Raw genomic sequence first — 17,286 nt, forward strand, 5'->3', positions numbered from 1 at the left:
GATCAGAAGTTTTTTAATAGGAGAATATTCTTAATGTATCGTAATATTTTTGAAGTGAAATTAGCTGCAAATGTTCCTCACCTATAATCGTGCAAGAAGCGAAAGGATCACCGGTCAGACCTTGAGGACACCTACAGATGGGGTTGTGATTGACCACCGAGCATTCTGCTCTTAAACCGCAGGATCCCGGGCAAGGATCTCTGCATTTCTGATTAATACAAGCCTTCGACAAATCGCAGTCGGAACTGACGACACATTCGGGTCGACAGGTAGGTGGATTTCCTGTGAAACCTTCTATGCATTTGCAGACTGGGAGGCCATTCACTTCTTGACAGTGACTGTTCGGTCCACATGGTGATGGGGAACATGGGTTCGTTACTACGGCTTCTGATGTAGCAATAAAAAGATTAAGTTGAGTATCTCATTGAATTGAAACATGTAGGGTGAACTTTGAAATGAACAGTTCAAGAAATGAAACTAAAGTTTAGGAAATAAATAGGTGCCTGTACAAGGTGGTCCATCTAAGAATAGCCACCTAAATGCATCTCTGATGCATCTTAATAAAATTAAATAAAGTTTGTCTTATGCAAAAACCTTATATGCAAATGTACATGAATGACCTTGACGCAGAAGCTTTGTAATCTTTTTGTCCAGCTTGGTATCATCCAAATTGCATATTAAATTTTTATCATCGTTAAACAGATACTTAGGTGGTTACATATAAATGGGCCACCCTGTATAAATAAGTATATATTTATACAGTATGAGACAACATCGTACCCTGCACTGGAGAACAAGAAACAAAAGCGTTCCCTGACATCCCAGTCGGACAACTGCACATGGGAACATGATTGATCGTTTGACACTGTGCGTTCTGTCCACACGTTCCTATGCAAGGATCTACACATTTGTTTCTTATGCATGCTCTGTCACGAGGACAATCGTTGTTCATGACGCACTCAGGACGACAACCACTGTAAGGATCTCCTTGGAATTCTGGGAGACACGTGCAAACCCCATCGCGACATAGGGTGTTCGCGCCGCATGGCGAAGGGTTGCAAAGGTCTGTCACTGGTTCTTCGGCTAAAAATCATTTGCAATCAAAAATACTATTCGATATCTTACAACCTAACGAACTCAATAGTTCCTAATCTAACTAGGTGAACCTAATAGTTCCTAACCTTACTAGGTGAATCTAATAAATTATTTAATGACAAATATCCTAATAAAGCTAAAAAGGGGCTCACATATGACTGGTCTCGGGACACAGCTGCTGAAGGGATCTCCAGTGTACCCTTCCGGACAAGAACAAGTCGGCACATGATTAAGAACAGAGCACCTAGCTCCGAATCCACAAGAACCCGGACAGGGATCCGAGCACTTTTCCCGAATGCACGCAAGTGCACTAGGGCACTCGGCGTTTATGGTGCACTCCGGTCTGCAATTAGGTGGAGTACCGATGTACGAAGGTGAACAAGAGCATGAAGGATTTCCACCAATATCTCTGCACTGAGAATACGGGCCACAGGGCGATGGCGAGCAAGGATCTTGTTGAGCAGGTCTCACTGCCTCTGGTGGAGGACCTATAGAGTTCGAGAATGAGTCTCCGACAACTTCGATGAAATGCTCAGTTTGCAATGAGATCAATACACACGTGGAACAGGGAAGCAGATTGTGAACGCGTCTCCCGTGAATCCTTGCTGGCAGGAACATATCGGGCTATGATTGATGACGTTGCAGACTGTGTTTCTTCCGCAAGGATCAGGACAAGGATTGGTGCATTTTTGGTTGATACATGCGCGATTGGAAGGACATTCTGAGCTCGTCACACACTCTGGTCTACAACTTGGTGGAGAACCCAGGTACTCCGGTAAACAGGAGCACACTGCTTGACCGTTGTTCTCTCGACAGACGCTGTTGGGTCCACAAGGTGATGGCTGGCAGGGGTTTCTCATGCTCGGTAAATTAACTGTCGAGTAAAGCGGTTTTAACAACTGGGTAAATTTTCAGTGAAAGAACGAGAGTGGAAGAATCTCGTGCACCAACCTATCTCTTCCTCTCTACAGAATCTGAACGGATCTCCAGTGAACCTAGGCAAGCAATTACAAGTCGCCACGTGGTTCACCACCTGGCAGACTGCGTTCTGGCCGCAGGTACCAGGACAGGGGTCCACGCATTTGGATCGAACGCAAGTTCTACTGGGAATGCAGTCTGAATTGATAACGCACTCTGGTCGGCAGCCCTCGTAAGGATTGCCCAGGTACCCTGGCAAACAGGAGCATGCTCCCACGCCGTTTCGATTCGTGCACTGAGCGTTTGCTCCGCACGGAGATGGCACGCAGGGTTCTGGTACGTACATTGGTATGACTGCAATGGAAATTTAATTTAACTTTTGTCGACTAGAATTTAACATAGAACGTAACATAGAATTAAACATAAAACGTTGTTGGACGATACACTGGATAGACACATCTCCAGCGTTAACTTATGAAACTTTCATCGACTAGAATTTAAACCTAAGATTCTTACGTTGTTGGACGATACACTGGGTGAACGGATCTCCAGTGTACCCAGGAGAGCAAGTGCACATGGGCGTATGGGACACCGTGTTGCACACAGCGTTCATGCCGCAGGATCCAGGACAAGGGTCTCTGCACTTCTGATTGATACACGCCAAGTTACTCGCACATTCGCTGTTGCTTACGCATTCTGGTCGACAATTAGGAGGAGAACCAGTGAATTCTGGTAGACAGGAACACGACGGGGAATCGTTGACCACCTGGCACTGGGCGTTTGGACCACAAGGTGACGGTTCGCAGGGGTTTTGCTGAGGTGGTGCTTCTAACGCTGAAATACGACGCAGTTCAGACATCGTCCACGCGATCCATTTTGGAGGAATTTGTCGTTCTTACGTCTTTCGGTACATCTCACGAACGGGTCGCCAGTCATGCTAGGTGGACAGTTACAAATCGGGTTGTGGTTAACCACTTGGCAGGTAGCTCTGATTCCACACGAGCCGACGCAAGGGTTACTGCATTTCTGGTTAATGCAAGCTTCGGTTGGTCCACAGTCCGTGCTCACCACGCATTCCGGTCTGCAGGTTGGTGGAATACCGACAAAACCGGGGATACATGTGCATACAGCTTGTCCGTTCGCTTCTCTGCACTGACTGTTCGGCCCGCAGGGTGTTGGGTTGCAGGGATTTGTCACGACAGGGTCTGATCAGGACAATTAAATAGTTTAATCATATGTGCATTCTTTGGGAAGAGAATTAAATCTCTTATTAAAGATCGTACCTCTGAATGGAGCGCAAGATATGAACGCATTGCCCGACATTCCGTTAGGACAACTGCACATGGGGACGTGGTTGTACACGTTGCAAATTGCACTTTGACCACAAGTGCCAATGCAAGGATCAACGCACTTGTTGCGCAGGCAAGCTCTGTCCAAAGGACAGTCGGTGTTCAGGACACACTCTGGTCGACAACCCACGTAAGGATCGCCTTGGTATTCGGATAAACACGTGCACACACCGTTGTTGCACTGTGCGTTTGGACCGCAAGGCGATGGGTTACATGGGTCTTCGGGTACTACCGCGACTGCTACAATGGTAAAGTCTATTGTTAATTATTAGACTCAGGGTGTTTTTATATATTACAGTCTGCAAAATATATAAATATGAATCACTTATTCACATATGAACCACATATGGATTACATAGATTTATTTACATTTTGTCCTCGATATAAATTCATAAAACTTGATTTAATTATTAGGATTATCAAAGAAGAATTTTAAGGCAAACATCTTACGTGGAGCAGGAGAGCAACTGCTGAAAGGATCGCCAGTGAATCCCTCGGGACAAGTACAAATCGGTAGATGATTGAAAACCGTGCACCGAGCTGCCAGACCGCATGACCCGGGACATGGATCGGTACATCTTTGTCTGATGCACGATCTATCGCTGGGACAGTCTGAATTCACTGTACACTCTGGTCTACAATTCGGTGGGCTGCCAAAGTAATTAGCTAAACAGGAACAAGATGGCGCACCGCCGATATCCCGACATTCCGAGTACGGACCGCAAGGGGATGGTACGCAAGGGTTTTGAGGTAGATCAGGTAACGTTGGTTGAGCTACAGAAACATTAATCGTCGGTTGAACGTTTTATACCCCATTTTAATTTTAATGTAGTTGAGAGACTTACGTGGAAGAGGGAAACACCTGGTAAAGGGGTTGCCAGTATTTCCGTCTTTGCAGGTACATATAGGACTGTGATTGACGACTAGACAATTGGTATTCTGCCCACACGGGCGCGGACACGGATTCACACACTTCTGATTCACACAGGCGCGATTCGAGGGACAGTCGGAACTCACGACGCACTCGGGACGACACGAGGGAGGACTTCCGGTGTATTCGGGGAGGCAAGAGCATACAGCGTTTCCGGAAACCACGCGGCATTGACTGTTTGGACCGCAGGGCGATGGAACGCAAGGGTCTGTCTGATCTTCCGTTTTGTCTGGGGAGTGGTAGAAAATCTTTAAAATCCTATTCTTAACGAAATCATCCCCCGAACGGTGGAAAGAAATCATTTTTATCTCTCAAACTAGCTCTTCAACAAATTTTTTTTTCTTTTTGACCTAATTTTGAACCACCGTTCGATGGTTTTTTAATATCAAATATACTTTACCAGGTTCTCTCATCAGTTGACAATATCTGAACGGGTCACCCGTGAAACCAGGAACACAAGTGCACATAGGTGAGTGATTAATAACCTGACAGACAGCATCCTGCCCGCAGGTTCCCGGACAGGGGTTCTGACACTTATTTCTCATACAAGCGAGGTTCGACGGACAATCTGAGCTAACTGTACACTCTGGACGGCATCCTTCGTAAGGATTGCCAATGTACTCCGGTAGACAACTACAGGATCCAACTCCATTTTGCTCTTTGCAAACTGCGTTTGAACCGCAGGGTGACGGTGTGCAGGGAGATGCCGGAGTCGCTAGATAATACAAGAAAATTTACAAATTGGTTAACTTGATGAGCTGAATTCGATAAATTTAACAGATTGAGCACCACAGTGAAAAGCTGCAATTGTAACTCAAGATCCCTCATTTCTTCAATCAAGATCCCTTATTCTTTTAATCCCTATTTTCTTTCCGATCGCTAGCGATCACCGTGGAGTTCAAACTGTTAAGAAACCTAAGTGCCTTACATTCTTGGAATGGAACGCATTGCGTGAACGGATCACCCGAGAACCCGCTGGGGCAAGCGCACATAGGTGTATGACTGACCACCCGACACTCTGCGTTAGGTCCACAGGATCCAGGACAAGGGTCTCTACACTTCTGATTAATGCAAGCATGGTGTGCCAAGCACTCGCTATTGCTGACACACTCTGGCCGGCAGTTAGGTGGAGAATTGATAAACCCAGGCATGCAGGTACACGACGGGGAATCGTTCACCACCTGACACAGGGCGTTGGGACCACAAGGTGATGGCTTGCACACGTTTATGATTTCCGGCTTCGTTTCCACTAAAAGTCGCAGAACATGTAACTATTGAACTGTCAGACACTGGATAGAACTGACAGTTGGATAGAAGTGTCCTTACTGATAGGGTCACATCTGACGAACGGATCCCCGGACAACCCCGCAGGACAACTGCATAAGGGATTGTGATTGATGACCTGACACTGTGCACGAATGCCACAGCTTCCTACACATGGATTCACGCACTTCAAGTTGCTACAGGCTTCGTTCCTGGGACAGTCTGAACTGACGGTACACTCTGGTCGACAAGATGGAGGACTGCCAACGTAACCGGGCACGCAGGAACAGACTGCCTGTCCATTGACACTGCGGCACTGACTGTTTTGACCGCAGGGAGAAGGATTGCATGGTGTTTCAGGACTTGTTTCTATGAAAACATCGAGTAATATGTTATCAGTGTATACCTTCAGACTTTCAAATCTGCATTGAATTCTCTAACCCCTTGCACTATGATTTATTTGTCAGGTGCGTCAGTCAGAACTAATTGCAGCTACAATATTAAACAGACAAACAAAATTTTAATATTATGCGAATTATAATTGGACTTGAACTCCAGATTGAAGTGCATTAAAAATTTGAGTAAAATTGATCACGGCCGAGGTACGAGTGCGTCAGACTCGTCAAAATAGTGTAAGAGGCTAAGAAATATCTATTGAACGGTCATCAGGTACCTTGAACAGGGGAACAGACAACGAAAGCGTTGCCACTGGTACCCGGCGCGCAACTGCACATCGGAATGTGGTTGAAAACATTGCAAACAGCATTCTGTCCACAAGTGTTGACACAAGGGTCTGCACACTTGTTGCGTACGCAAGCCTGATTCGTGGGACAGTCGGTGTTGAGGACGCACTCTGGTCTGCAGCCCGTGTAAGGGTCGCCTCTGTACTCGGCTAAGCAAGTGCAGATTCCGTTGTTGCACTCTGCGTTCGCTCCGCAGGGTGATGGATTGCAAGGATCATCGGGAAGTACCGGTTCTAAAAATGGGATATATGAATATTGATGTACTGAATGATATCAGTAACAATCTAGAGATCTTACGTGGTGGAGGTTTCGGGTTGCAGTTGGTGAAGGGGTCTCCGGTATAACCTTCCATGCAGCTGCAAACCGGCACGTGGTTTATGACGCTGCACTGAGCAAAGGTACCGCAGGAGCCGGGACACGGGTCCCTACACTTTTCTCTCATGCAAGCCTGGTTGGGAGAGCAGTCGGAGTTCACGGTACATTCTGGTCGACAGTTTGGTGGGCTGCCGATGTAGTTTGGCAAACAGGAACAGGAAGATAGACCGTTGATTTCGCGGCACTCTGCGTTTGCACCGCAGGGGGAGGGAACGCAGGGGTTAAAAGGCACCACTGCAGAGGGAATTTCTACAAATTTAAAGAATAAATGAATCAAAAGGGAATAATCAAAATAAATGAGTCATCAAAATTATCCAAGGAAAATCAATAAAAAATTGAAAATAAAGATGAGGATCGGTCCTCTCACCTGGCACTGGGAAGCAACGCGTGAATGGGTCACCCGTGTACCTCTGTCTGCAGGCACAGATAGGACTATGATGGATAACGTTACACTCTGCGTTCAGACCACACGGTCCAGGACAAGGATTCTGGCATTTCTGATTGATACAGGCAAGGTTTGTCGGACACTCCGAGCTGACCACGCATTCTGGTCGACATCCAGGCGGAGTACCAATGAACTGTGGTAAGCAGGAGCAGACTGCTTGATCATTGACGACTTGACACCGACTATTTGGTCCACAGGGTGACGGGGAGCATGGGTCTCTCCTGTCCTCAACTGTGGTAGAAAGTGAAGTTAGGAAAGTACCGATCTAACGAAAGAAGTACCGATCTTCCGACAAAAGAAGATTTAATTTACCAGGTTGCGTGATTGGTTGACAGAATTGATAAGGCTGTCCAGTATATCCAGGGAAGCAAGTACAGGTTGGTAAGTGGTTGACAACCTGGCACTCGGCGTTCGTTCCGCAAGCTCCAGGACAAGGGTCCTGGCACTTGGAGCGAATGCAAGCACGCGTGGACATGCAATCAGAGTTCATGACACACTCTGGACGACAACCCTCGTAAGGATTGCCAACGTAATCGGATAAACAGGTGCAAGCACCCACTCCGGCTTGCTCTTTGCAAACAGCGTTCGAACCACAGGGGGATGGCGTACAGGGAGTCGAAAGAACTGGCTGCATCTCGTCTAAAACGCAAGGTTCACTGATTATTATGTTCTTAAGGAACGTCGTTTTCATCGGATCTTACTTTGCCTCTGGAAGCACTGAGTGAAGGGATCGCCGTCGTAGCCGACGAGACACACGCACATTGCGGTGTGGCTCACTACGCGGCAGTCGGTGTTAGCTCCACAGGAGCCGGGACAAGGGTCTCTGCACTTGTTGTTGATGCATGCCAAGTGTGTGGGACATTCGCTGTTGCTGATGCACTCTGGTCTACAGTTTGGAGGTGTTCCGATGAACTCAGGCGAACAAGAACAGGAAGGCGAGTCGTTTATCACCTGGCAGACCGCGTTGGGTCCACAGGGCGATGGTTGGCAAGGATTTATAGGAACTAACGGTTCTTCCGCTGCAATATCAACATTTTGTTACGTGGACTATTTGATGAGGTTCAGATGATTCTATTGATATACTGAGCTCACGTTTTAGCTCGCATCTAACGAAAGGATCGCCGGTGAAGCCTGCAGGGCAGCTGCACACAGGGTTGTGATTTATTACTTGACACTGGGCTCTGACACCGCAGGACCCAGCGCAAGGATTCATGCATCTCTGATTGCTGCAAGCTTGGTTCTTTGGACAGTCAGAACTGACGGTACACTCGGGTCTGCAGGAGGGAGGCGTTCCAATGAAATTGGCCACGCAAGAGCAAACTGCTTGCTCGTTAACTACGCGACAGACACTGTTGGGTCCGCAAGGAGATGGATTGCATGGGTCTTCGGGTCCTAAAATGGAATTCAAAAAAGAATTGATTGATTGATTTTGTAAGGGCTTCGACTGCTATGATCACTGGCCCAAGAATTTAAGGTGGGTATCTTGTTGTGGGATGCTGACTCGAACGGATACGTACCTCTGCTCGGGCGACAAGAAACGAAAGCATTTCCTGTCATGCCAGGCAGACAACTACACATGGGGACGTGATTGTAGACGTTGCACTGTGCGTTTTGACCGCAGGTTCCAGGACACGGGTCCACGCACTTGTTGCGGATACAAGCTTGACTCGGGGAGCAGTCGTTGTTCAGAACACACTCGGGTCGACAACCGGTGTAAGGGTCGCCTTGATATTCCGGCAAACAGGAACAGGTGCCATCCCTGCACATTGCGTTAGGACCACAGGGCGAGGGATTGCATGGGTCCGCGGGTACTACAGGTTCTTCTATTGCTAAATAATTGAAAACAATTATCGTACGACAATTATCGTTTCAACTCGATCGAAATGAACACGTGAATCCTTACGTTTGGGATAACAGTTCGTGAACGGATCTCCAGTGAAACCATCAGGACAAGTGCAAGACGGTGTGTGGTTGATAACGTTACAGGTAGCCGATAGTCCACAAGATCCCGGACAAGGATCCCTACATCTTTCGTTTATGCAAGCTTGACTACTGGGACAATCGGAATTTATAGTACATTCGGGTCTGCAATTAGGTGGACTGCCGATATAGATCGACAGACAAGAACAGGAAGGTGCACCGCCTATATCGCGACATTCCGCGTAGGGTCCACACGGTGAAGGCACGCATGGGTTCTGTGAGACCGGACCAGGTGCAGGTTCTGAAAGATTCGGTTTGTGAAGAAGCTGAAATCTTTCTCAAAGTGGGATTCTTGAGGTTATCTTACTTGGCACAGGGAAGCATCTACTGAAAGGATCTCCTGTGTACGCCTGTTTGCAACTACAAATCGGGCTGTGATTCAGGACCATGCAGTTGGTGTTCGATCCACACGGCTGTGGACAGGGGTTCACACACTTATTGTTAACGCAAGCTCTGTTGGTTGGACACTCCGAGCTCACTACACATTCGGGTCGACATCCCGGGGGACTTCCGATGTACTCTGGTAAACAGGTGCAAACTGGCTGATTGTTGACCACTCTGCATTGACTGTTCGGTCCACACGGAGATGGATTGCAGGGTTCTCTTGGAATCGGTTCTGATTTTGAAATAATAGGTCATCATCTGCATCATCTGAATTTTTACTGACTGAATTTTTGGAAGAGTGTAATTACCGGATTCCATGATGGGGTTACAGTATCTGAACGGATCGCCGGTGAAACCAGGCATACATGTGCAAGCTGGGGAGTGATTGATCACTTGACAGACCGCGTTTTGACCGCAAGTTCCTGGACAAGGATCCTGGCACTTGGACCGAACGCAGGCCATGTTGGACACGCAGTCAGAGTTCACTGTACATTCCGGACGACATCCCTCGTAGGGATTTCCGATGTAATCTGGCAAACAGGTGCAAGAACCTGCTCCGTTTTGCTCTTTACACGCAGCGTTTGCTCCACAGGGTGACGGGGTGCAGGGTGATGCGTTCTCGACAATTGTTGCTACAATGACACGTTAAATGCAAGACTGTCTCTAATATGTCCCCACATCGTCAATCCTAGTTCTCTAAACTCTAAACTCTAATATCTCTAAATATATCTCTTACGTAGTTGCATAACGCATTGGATGAATGGGTCTCCAGTGTATCCGCTCAGACACACGCACATGGGCGTGTGGCTCACAACGCGGCACGCCGTGTTCGATCCACAAGCACCGGGACACGGATCTCTACACTTTTGATTCATGCAGGCTAAATGAGCGGGACATTCGCTGTTGCTGATGCACTCCGGTCTGCAATTAGGCGGAGTTCCAGTGAATTCGGACAGACACGAGCACGAGGGTGCGTCGTTCACCACGCGGCACTGGGAGTTTGGTCCACAGGGAGACGGCTGACAAGGGTTCACTGGCACGACTGGTGTTTCCGCTATTAGATCAAGTTTAGAATTGAAAAATCACCCTTGTACGAATCCTATTAATTACATCTCGATTCTTACTTATCGGGTCGCATCTGGTGAAGGGGTCTCCAGAGTGCCTTGGGAGGCAAGTACAAATGGGATTATGGTTGGCAACCTGGCATTGAGTCCTCAGACCACAGGTACCTAAGCAGGGATCTATGCATCTCTGATTGCTGCAGGCTTGATTGCGCGGACAATCGGAACTGACTACGCATTCGGGTCGACAAGATGGCGGAGTGCCGAGGTAGCCTTGAACGCAAGAACACACCGCTTGGTCGTTCACCACGCGACACTGACTGTTTGGACCGCAGGGAGAGGGTCTACAAGGGTCCATCGGTCGTGCTGGTTCTATGAAAGAATTACGTTGTGTAAAACAGAAATATCCTACAAAATTAAGAATATAAAGTACTTGGATATGAAGTATGACACCTTGTAAGACGGAACAGATAACGAAAGCATTTCCAGACATTCCAGGCGGACAGCTACACATGGGCACGTGATTATAAACATTGCAGACTGCGTTCTGTCCGCAAGTTCCAATGCAAGGATCCGCGCATTTGTTACGAATACAAGCTCTGTTTGCGGGACAGTCGGTGTTGAGGACACATTCGGGTCGACATAGTTCGTACGGGTTTCCTTGGTACTCGGGAAGGCAAGAACAAACACCATCATTGCACTCCGCGTTCGGGCCACAGGGTGAAGGATTGCAAGGGTCTGACGGGGTCTCTACCGCTGTAAAATGATTAGAGTTTGTACCCTAATAGCCTAAAAAGTAAAAATAAATGAAAAATCTTACGTTGAGGCGGTAGCGGCTGGCAGTTAGTGAAAGGGTCTCCCGTAAAACCTTCGGGACAAGAACACGCGGGTGTGTGATGAATCACGTTGCACACGGCGCCGAAACCGCACGAGCCGGGACACGGGTCCCTGCACTTTTCGCTCATACAAGCTCGATTGCTAGGGCAATCGGGATTTATCGTACATTCCGGTCTACAGTTTGGCGGGCTGCCCATGTAATTCGGTAAACAGGAACAAGATGGAGAGCCTCCGATATCGCGGCACTCCGAGTAGGGTCCGCAAGGTGATGGTACACAGGGGTTTTCAACGGGGCTGGGCAACGGTTCTGAAAATAATTTGCGATGACAATCTACCCGTTAGCCTTATTCAAAGTTAGAACTTATTTGGCTATTAATTTGAGGAGCGGGAAGGAAGCGATACCTTAACAGGTTCAAGTTATTATCTGGGAAATTAATTGGGAAATGAAGCAACCGATCATCTCTCGAACAATTAAGCTATCTTCTCTTACTTGGTGTCGGGAAACATCTGGTGAATGGGTCACCGGTGAAGTCCAGCTTGCAAGCACAGATAGGACTGTGGTTCACGACCCTGCAGTCCGCGTTGGTGCCACAACGACCGGCACAGGGCTCGGTACACTTCTGATTAACGCAAGCTCTGTTCGAGGGACATTCTGAACTGACTACGCATTCCGGTCGACATCCTGGAGGACTGCCTACGTATTCGGGAAGGCAAGAACAGACAGCCTGGCCGTTGTTAACGCGGCACAGGCTGTTGGGTCCACACGGCGAGGGACTACATGGATTTCCTTCGAGAACGGCTGCAAGTGATTCGAAATTGATCGACTGACGCTTGAATCGCGCTCTCAATGGTTACACTTTGGAATTAGTGTGTTAATGGCGGATAATTGGCCCGTAGGCTATGATTACGATGAAATTGCCGATGTGGTTATGAAGAAGCGTTATATCTTCTCTAAGGAGGCGTTCGTGACATTGCGATGACTATGATAAATGATCACTGGTATCAACTTACGAGCTGTCGGTTGAACGTAACAGTTCACGAAAGGATCACCCGTGAATCCAGCCAGACAAGTGCAGCTTGGCAGGTGATTTATCACCGCGCAATCAGCGTTCTGGGCACACGTGCCAGGACAAGGATCCTGGCACTTGGATCTTATGCAGGCCAAGTTCGAGGGGCAGTCGGAATTCACGGTGCATTCCGGTCGACATCCTTCGTACGGGTTTCCTATGTAATCCGGGGCGCAAGAACAGGATCCTGCACCATTCTGTTCTTTGCATATCGCGTTAGGGCCGCAGGGCGACGGTGTGCAGGGGGACTGCGGCGTGGGTTCGATCTCGGCTAAAAAAACGGGGTCACAGGGTCAGAGTTAATAACCATCAACACCAGTTGCATCCCAAAATGTTAATACACTGATGATTAAACTATCCAATCTAATTATATTAATCCATCGAAGGACACCAAGATTAGGGGACTTGTTGTTGATTAGGCTGTTCTTGTTGTGACGTGTCTTGGTTCTGTATTGCTCATGTTCTGTAAAATGCTTACGTCCTTTCAGGATGCATTGTGTGAACGGATCACCGGTGTAGCCGCCGAGACAGACACACATCGGTGTGTGACTGACGACACGGCACTCCGCGTTGGAACCACACGAGCCTGGGCATGGGTCTCGACACTTTCGATTGATGCAGGCCAAGTTACTCGAACACTCGCTGTTGCTCACGCATTCCGGTCTACAGTTTGGCGGGGAACCGATAAAGTCGGGCAAACAGGCGCAGGACGGTTTGTCGTTGATCGTTTGGAACACGGAATTGGGACCGCATTGGCAGGAGGCGCACGTGTCTTCTTGTGGCGCGCTCACAGCTACGGAGATAAAGGAGTATCAGCCCGTTTCAACATTCAGATTGTTTCGACATTTCTGAATTCTCCAAAGAAATTGATCTTACTGATGAATTCGCATCTAGTGAAGGGGTCGCCTGTAAAGCCGGACGGGCAGCTGCACACAGGATTATGATTGACGACTTGACAGAGCGCTTTCAAGCCACAAGTGCCGGAACAGGGGTCGATACATTTCTGGTTATTGCAAGCCTGATTCCTGGGACAATCCGAACTGACCACGCACTCTGGCCGACAGGTGGGAGGGTTACCGAGGAACCCTGGCACGCAGGAACATACAGCCTGGTCGTTTATGGCTCGACACCGACTGTTGGGTCCGCAAGGAGACGGGTTACAAGGGTTCGCCTGAACTGGTTCTGAGGGACAAATTCGTTAATGTAATTTCGGTTTAGGACTTGTTTAGAATTTCGGTTTAGAACCTAACCAGTCTTCGTACCTTCCATCTTGTCACAGGATATGAACGCGTTGCCAACCATACCAGTTGGACAACTGCACATGGGTACGTGGTTCAGGACATTGCAAACAGCGTCTCTGCCGCAGATGCCTGTGCAGGGATCCAGACACTTGTTGCGAACGCAGGCTCTGTTCAGAGGACAGTCGTTGTTAAGGACACACTCCGGTCGACAACCGGTGTAAGGATCACCCTGATAGTCTGGTAAACAGGTGCACGCTCCCGCGTTGCACTGCGCGTTCGGTCCACACGGTGACGGGTTACAGGGGTCAGATTCGGGAGGTGGTACTGCAAGAATTGGTGTGAATTGGTAGAGGAATCGGATGAATCGAATTCGAGAATCTGATCGAACTCTTACGTTGTGGAGGCGTTGGGTAACAGTTGCTGAACGGATCTCCGGTGTAGCCTTGAATGCAAGTGCAAATGGGGATGTGATTGATCACGCTGCACTGAGTCGACACTCCGCAGGATCCTGGGCAGGGGTCTATACACCTCTGTCTGATGCAAGCTCGATTACTGGGACAGTCTGAGTTTATAACGCACTCTGGTCTACAATTGGGAGGACTTCCCATGTAGGTGGGCAAACACTGGCAAGACGGACCGCTGTTAACCACGCGGCACTCGGAATTTGGACCACAAGGGGAAGGCAAACACGGTTGCGACGCCTCGACCGCTGAAGGAAGCACAGCTGAAAAGGCAAGCCAGTGGAAGGAAGTGTCCGAATTTTATCCAACTTCCAGATACACTTACGTTGCATGGGGAAACATCTTGTGAAAGGATCTCCGGTGTACGATTCTCTACAGGCACAAATTGGACTGTGGTTCCTGATTACGCAGGTGGCAAACGTGCCACAGGAGGTGGGACATGGGTTCACGCATTTCTGATTCACGCATGCACGATCCTGAGGGCAGTCTGAATTCAGAACGCACTCGGGACGACACATGGGTGGGGATCCTGTGTACTCTGGCAGACAGGAGCAGACTCCTTGACCGTTCACCACTCGACACTGACTGTTGGGTCCGCAGGGTGAAGGTTGACAGGGGTCCTGGTACTTCGTTTCTCCTACGAAATTTTAACCTTCTTAGTATACTATCTTCAGGGTACTGTCTTGTAGTCTGCAAAGACTACAAGATTTTGACAAACTGATTGGAAGAAACGTGTACCTATTTCACGAATGAAGGTGCAGCAGTAGAAAGGATTTCCGGTATATCCAGGCATGCAAGTGCAAGCAGGTCGATGATTGATAACCCTGCACTCGGTGTTCGTTCCGCAGGTACCTGGACATGGGTCCTGGCATTTCGAACGTATGCAACTCGAAGTAGGTGGACAATCCGTGTCGACGACACACTCGGGTCGACAACCTTCGTAGGGGTTGCCGAGGTAGTCGGGTAAACAGGAGCAGGAACCGACACCATTCTGTTCCTTGCATATGGCGTTGAAGCCACACGGTGATGGTTTGCAGGGAGACAGATCAATGGGTACAGCTAGAAGGTATTAGCGAAATTAATCGATGAACGGATCGAGGAAGAGTCTAGATATCGTTTGATCCTTACGTGGCTTAGGAGTGCACTGAGTGAAAGGATCACCCGTGAAGTCGCTAGGACAAACACACATGGGTGTGTGGCTGACTACGCGACATTCTGCGTTAGCTCCGCAGGATCCAGGACAAGGATCTCTACACTTTTGGTTGACGCAAGCCAAGTGACTAGCACACTCGCTGTTACTGACGCATTCGGGTCTACAGTTGGGAGGAGAGCCTGTGAACTCTGGCAAACAGGAGCAAGAGGGAGCGTTGTTTATAACTCGGCACTGAGAATTAGGTCCACAGGGAGATGGCTCGCACGCGTTCTCTGGCACTACTGGTTCGGGTGCTAAAAGTACGCCGTTAATCAGTACCTAAGATCAATTGTATCGATGAAGTTTAACGTTGCGACGAAGCTTACGTCTTGGAATACACTGCACGAAAGGATCGCCAGTGTGTTCTGGCAGACAACTGCATACAGGGTTGTGATTGACTACGTTACACACGGCTCGGAATCCGCAAGAACCAGGACAAGGGTTTATACACTTCTGATTGCTACAAGCTTCCGTGAGGGGACAGTCGGAGCTGACTGCGCACTCCGGTCTGCAGGTAGGTGGTGCACCCAGAAATCCTGCCACGCAGGAGCAGACGGGCTGCTCGTTGATCTCTCTGCAGACGCTGTTAGGTCCGCAAGGCGATGGCGAACATGGGTTCCTCTTTACCGAATCTATGATCGTTACATCGTTATAGAAATTTGGGACGTGATATGAATTTAAGATATTCAAATGTGATGATGTTCAAATGTCTTCTAAAGAGACAGTACCTTGAAGAACAGAGCACTGAACGAAAGCGTTTCCAACCATTCCATTAGGACAACTGCACATGGGTATATGATTGTGCACCAGGCACTGTGCGTTCTGACCACAAGTGCCTGGGCAAGGATCAACACACTTGTTTCTGACACACGCAAGATTTTGCGGACAATCCGTGTTCAGGACACACTCCGGTCGACAGCCTACGTAAGGGTCACCCTGGTACTCTGGCAGACAGGTGCAGACACCGTTGTCGCAACGAGTGTTAGGGCCACAGGGCGACAGGGCACAAGGGTCAGTGACGACCGGCATAGCTGTTAAAGGAACGTATGGTTATCCTGCATTTCCTGTAAATTTCTAAACGAAGTTAGTCTTCTTACTTGGCTGGATGGGTATCGGATAACAGTTACTGAAGGGGTCTCCGGTGTAACCTTCGGGACAAGTGCACATGGGCACGTGGTTGTAAACCGAGCACATGGAGGTGACACCGCAGGATCCTTGGCAAGGATCTCTGCACTTCTCGCTGGAACACGCGAGGTTCATGGGACAGTCGGAGTTGACGCGACATTCTGGTCGACAGTTGGGCGGGGATCCGACGTATCGTGGCAAGCAGGAGCAAGATGGAGTGCCAGCGAAGATCCTGCACTCCGCGTACATACCACAGGGCGACGGTACGCAAGGGTCTTTCGGGAGTAAAGACACGGCGTTCTGGGGCGGCTCTGGAATTTATTTGCTTTATATTATCTTTGAAGCTTAAGCTTGATGATTTTTATGAAGCCGTGAATTTCGTGAGCGATGGTGATTCACTCGATAGTTGTAAATGTTGGCAAGGTTCTAATGTTGGACCAGGTTGAAATGGATGAGATGATCAAGCTGATATAAGAAGTATCCTTACGTGGCGCGGGGAAACATTTCGTGAACGGGTCTCCGGTGTATCCAAGGTTGCAGATGCAAATGGGGCTGTGGTTGATCACCTTGCACTGCGTATTGATACCGCAGGAGTTCGTGCAGGGTGAAGTACACTTCTGATTGATACACGCGAGTTCCAAGGGACACTCGCTGTTCACCACGCACTCGGGTCGACAGTTAGGTGGACTTCCAATGAAATTCGTCAGGCAAGTACACACAGCGTGGTCGTTCACGTTTCGACATTTACTGTTCGGTCCACAAGGGGAGGGACTACACGGGTCTGAATCTTTCGGCGTGGCTGTATGGGGCAAAATTCGT

General features: G+C 48.7%; 1 protein-coding gene across 1 annotated transcript in view; it reads right to left on the reverse strand.

Moving 5' to 3' along the window:
* The window catches only part of dpy (fibrillin-like protein dumpy), a 123,192-nt gene that overhangs the window by 47,104 nt on the left and 58,802 nt on the right, over nucleotides 1–17,286 (reverse strand). Inside the window, 40 exon segments of the mRNA XM_076531097.1 lie at nucleotides 82–387; nucleotides 781–1,083; nucleotides 1,248–1,583; nucleotides 1,655–1,969; nucleotides 2,047–2,367; nucleotides 2,530–2,847; nucleotides 2,913–3,218; nucleotides 3,297–3,602; nucleotides 3,813–4,136; nucleotides 4,208–4,522; nucleotides 4,694–5,008; nucleotides 5,222–5,542; nucleotides 5,620–5,925; nucleotides 6,230–6,532; nucleotides 6,597–6,923; nucleotides 7,042–7,350; nucleotides 7,432–7,758; nucleotides 7,821–8,138; nucleotides 8,212–8,511; nucleotides 8,637–8,948; nucleotides 9,023–9,340; nucleotides 9,407–9,715; nucleotides 9,792–10,115; nucleotides 10,220–10,537; nucleotides 10,608–10,916; nucleotides 10,998–11,300; nucleotides 11,365–11,688; nucleotides 11,872–12,180; nucleotides 12,393–12,719; nucleotides 12,927–13,241; nucleotides 13,325–13,630; nucleotides 13,711–14,013; nucleotides 14,084–14,413; nucleotides 14,476–14,787; nucleotides 14,889–15,209; nucleotides 15,279–15,596; nucleotides 15,669–15,974; nucleotides 16,071–16,373; nucleotides 16,440–16,778; nucleotides 16,955–17,266. Coding sequence (XP_076387212.1) covers nucleotides 82–387; nucleotides 781–1,083; nucleotides 1,248–1,583; nucleotides 1,655–1,969; nucleotides 2,047–2,367; nucleotides 2,530–2,847; nucleotides 2,913–3,218; nucleotides 3,297–3,602; nucleotides 3,813–4,136; nucleotides 4,208–4,522; nucleotides 4,694–5,008; nucleotides 5,222–5,542; nucleotides 5,620–5,925; nucleotides 6,230–6,532; nucleotides 6,597–6,923; nucleotides 7,042–7,350; nucleotides 7,432–7,758; nucleotides 7,821–8,138; nucleotides 8,212–8,511; nucleotides 8,637–8,948; nucleotides 9,023–9,340; nucleotides 9,407–9,715; nucleotides 9,792–10,115; nucleotides 10,220–10,537; nucleotides 10,608–10,916; nucleotides 10,998–11,300; nucleotides 11,365–11,688; nucleotides 11,872–12,180; nucleotides 12,393–12,719; nucleotides 12,927–13,241; nucleotides 13,325–13,630; nucleotides 13,711–14,013; nucleotides 14,084–14,413; nucleotides 14,476–14,787; nucleotides 14,889–15,209; nucleotides 15,279–15,596; nucleotides 15,669–15,974; nucleotides 16,071–16,373; nucleotides 16,440–16,778; nucleotides 16,955–17,266 — 12,594 coding nt within the window.

The sequence above is a fragment of the Megachile rotundata genome, chromosome 4 (genome assembly GCF_050947335.1).
Source record: "Megachile rotundata isolate GNS110a chromosome 4, iyMegRotu1, whole genome shotgun sequence".
Classification (NCBI taxonomy): domain Eukaryota; kingdom Metazoa; phylum Arthropoda; class Insecta; order Hymenoptera; family Megachilidae; genus Megachile; species Megachile rotundata.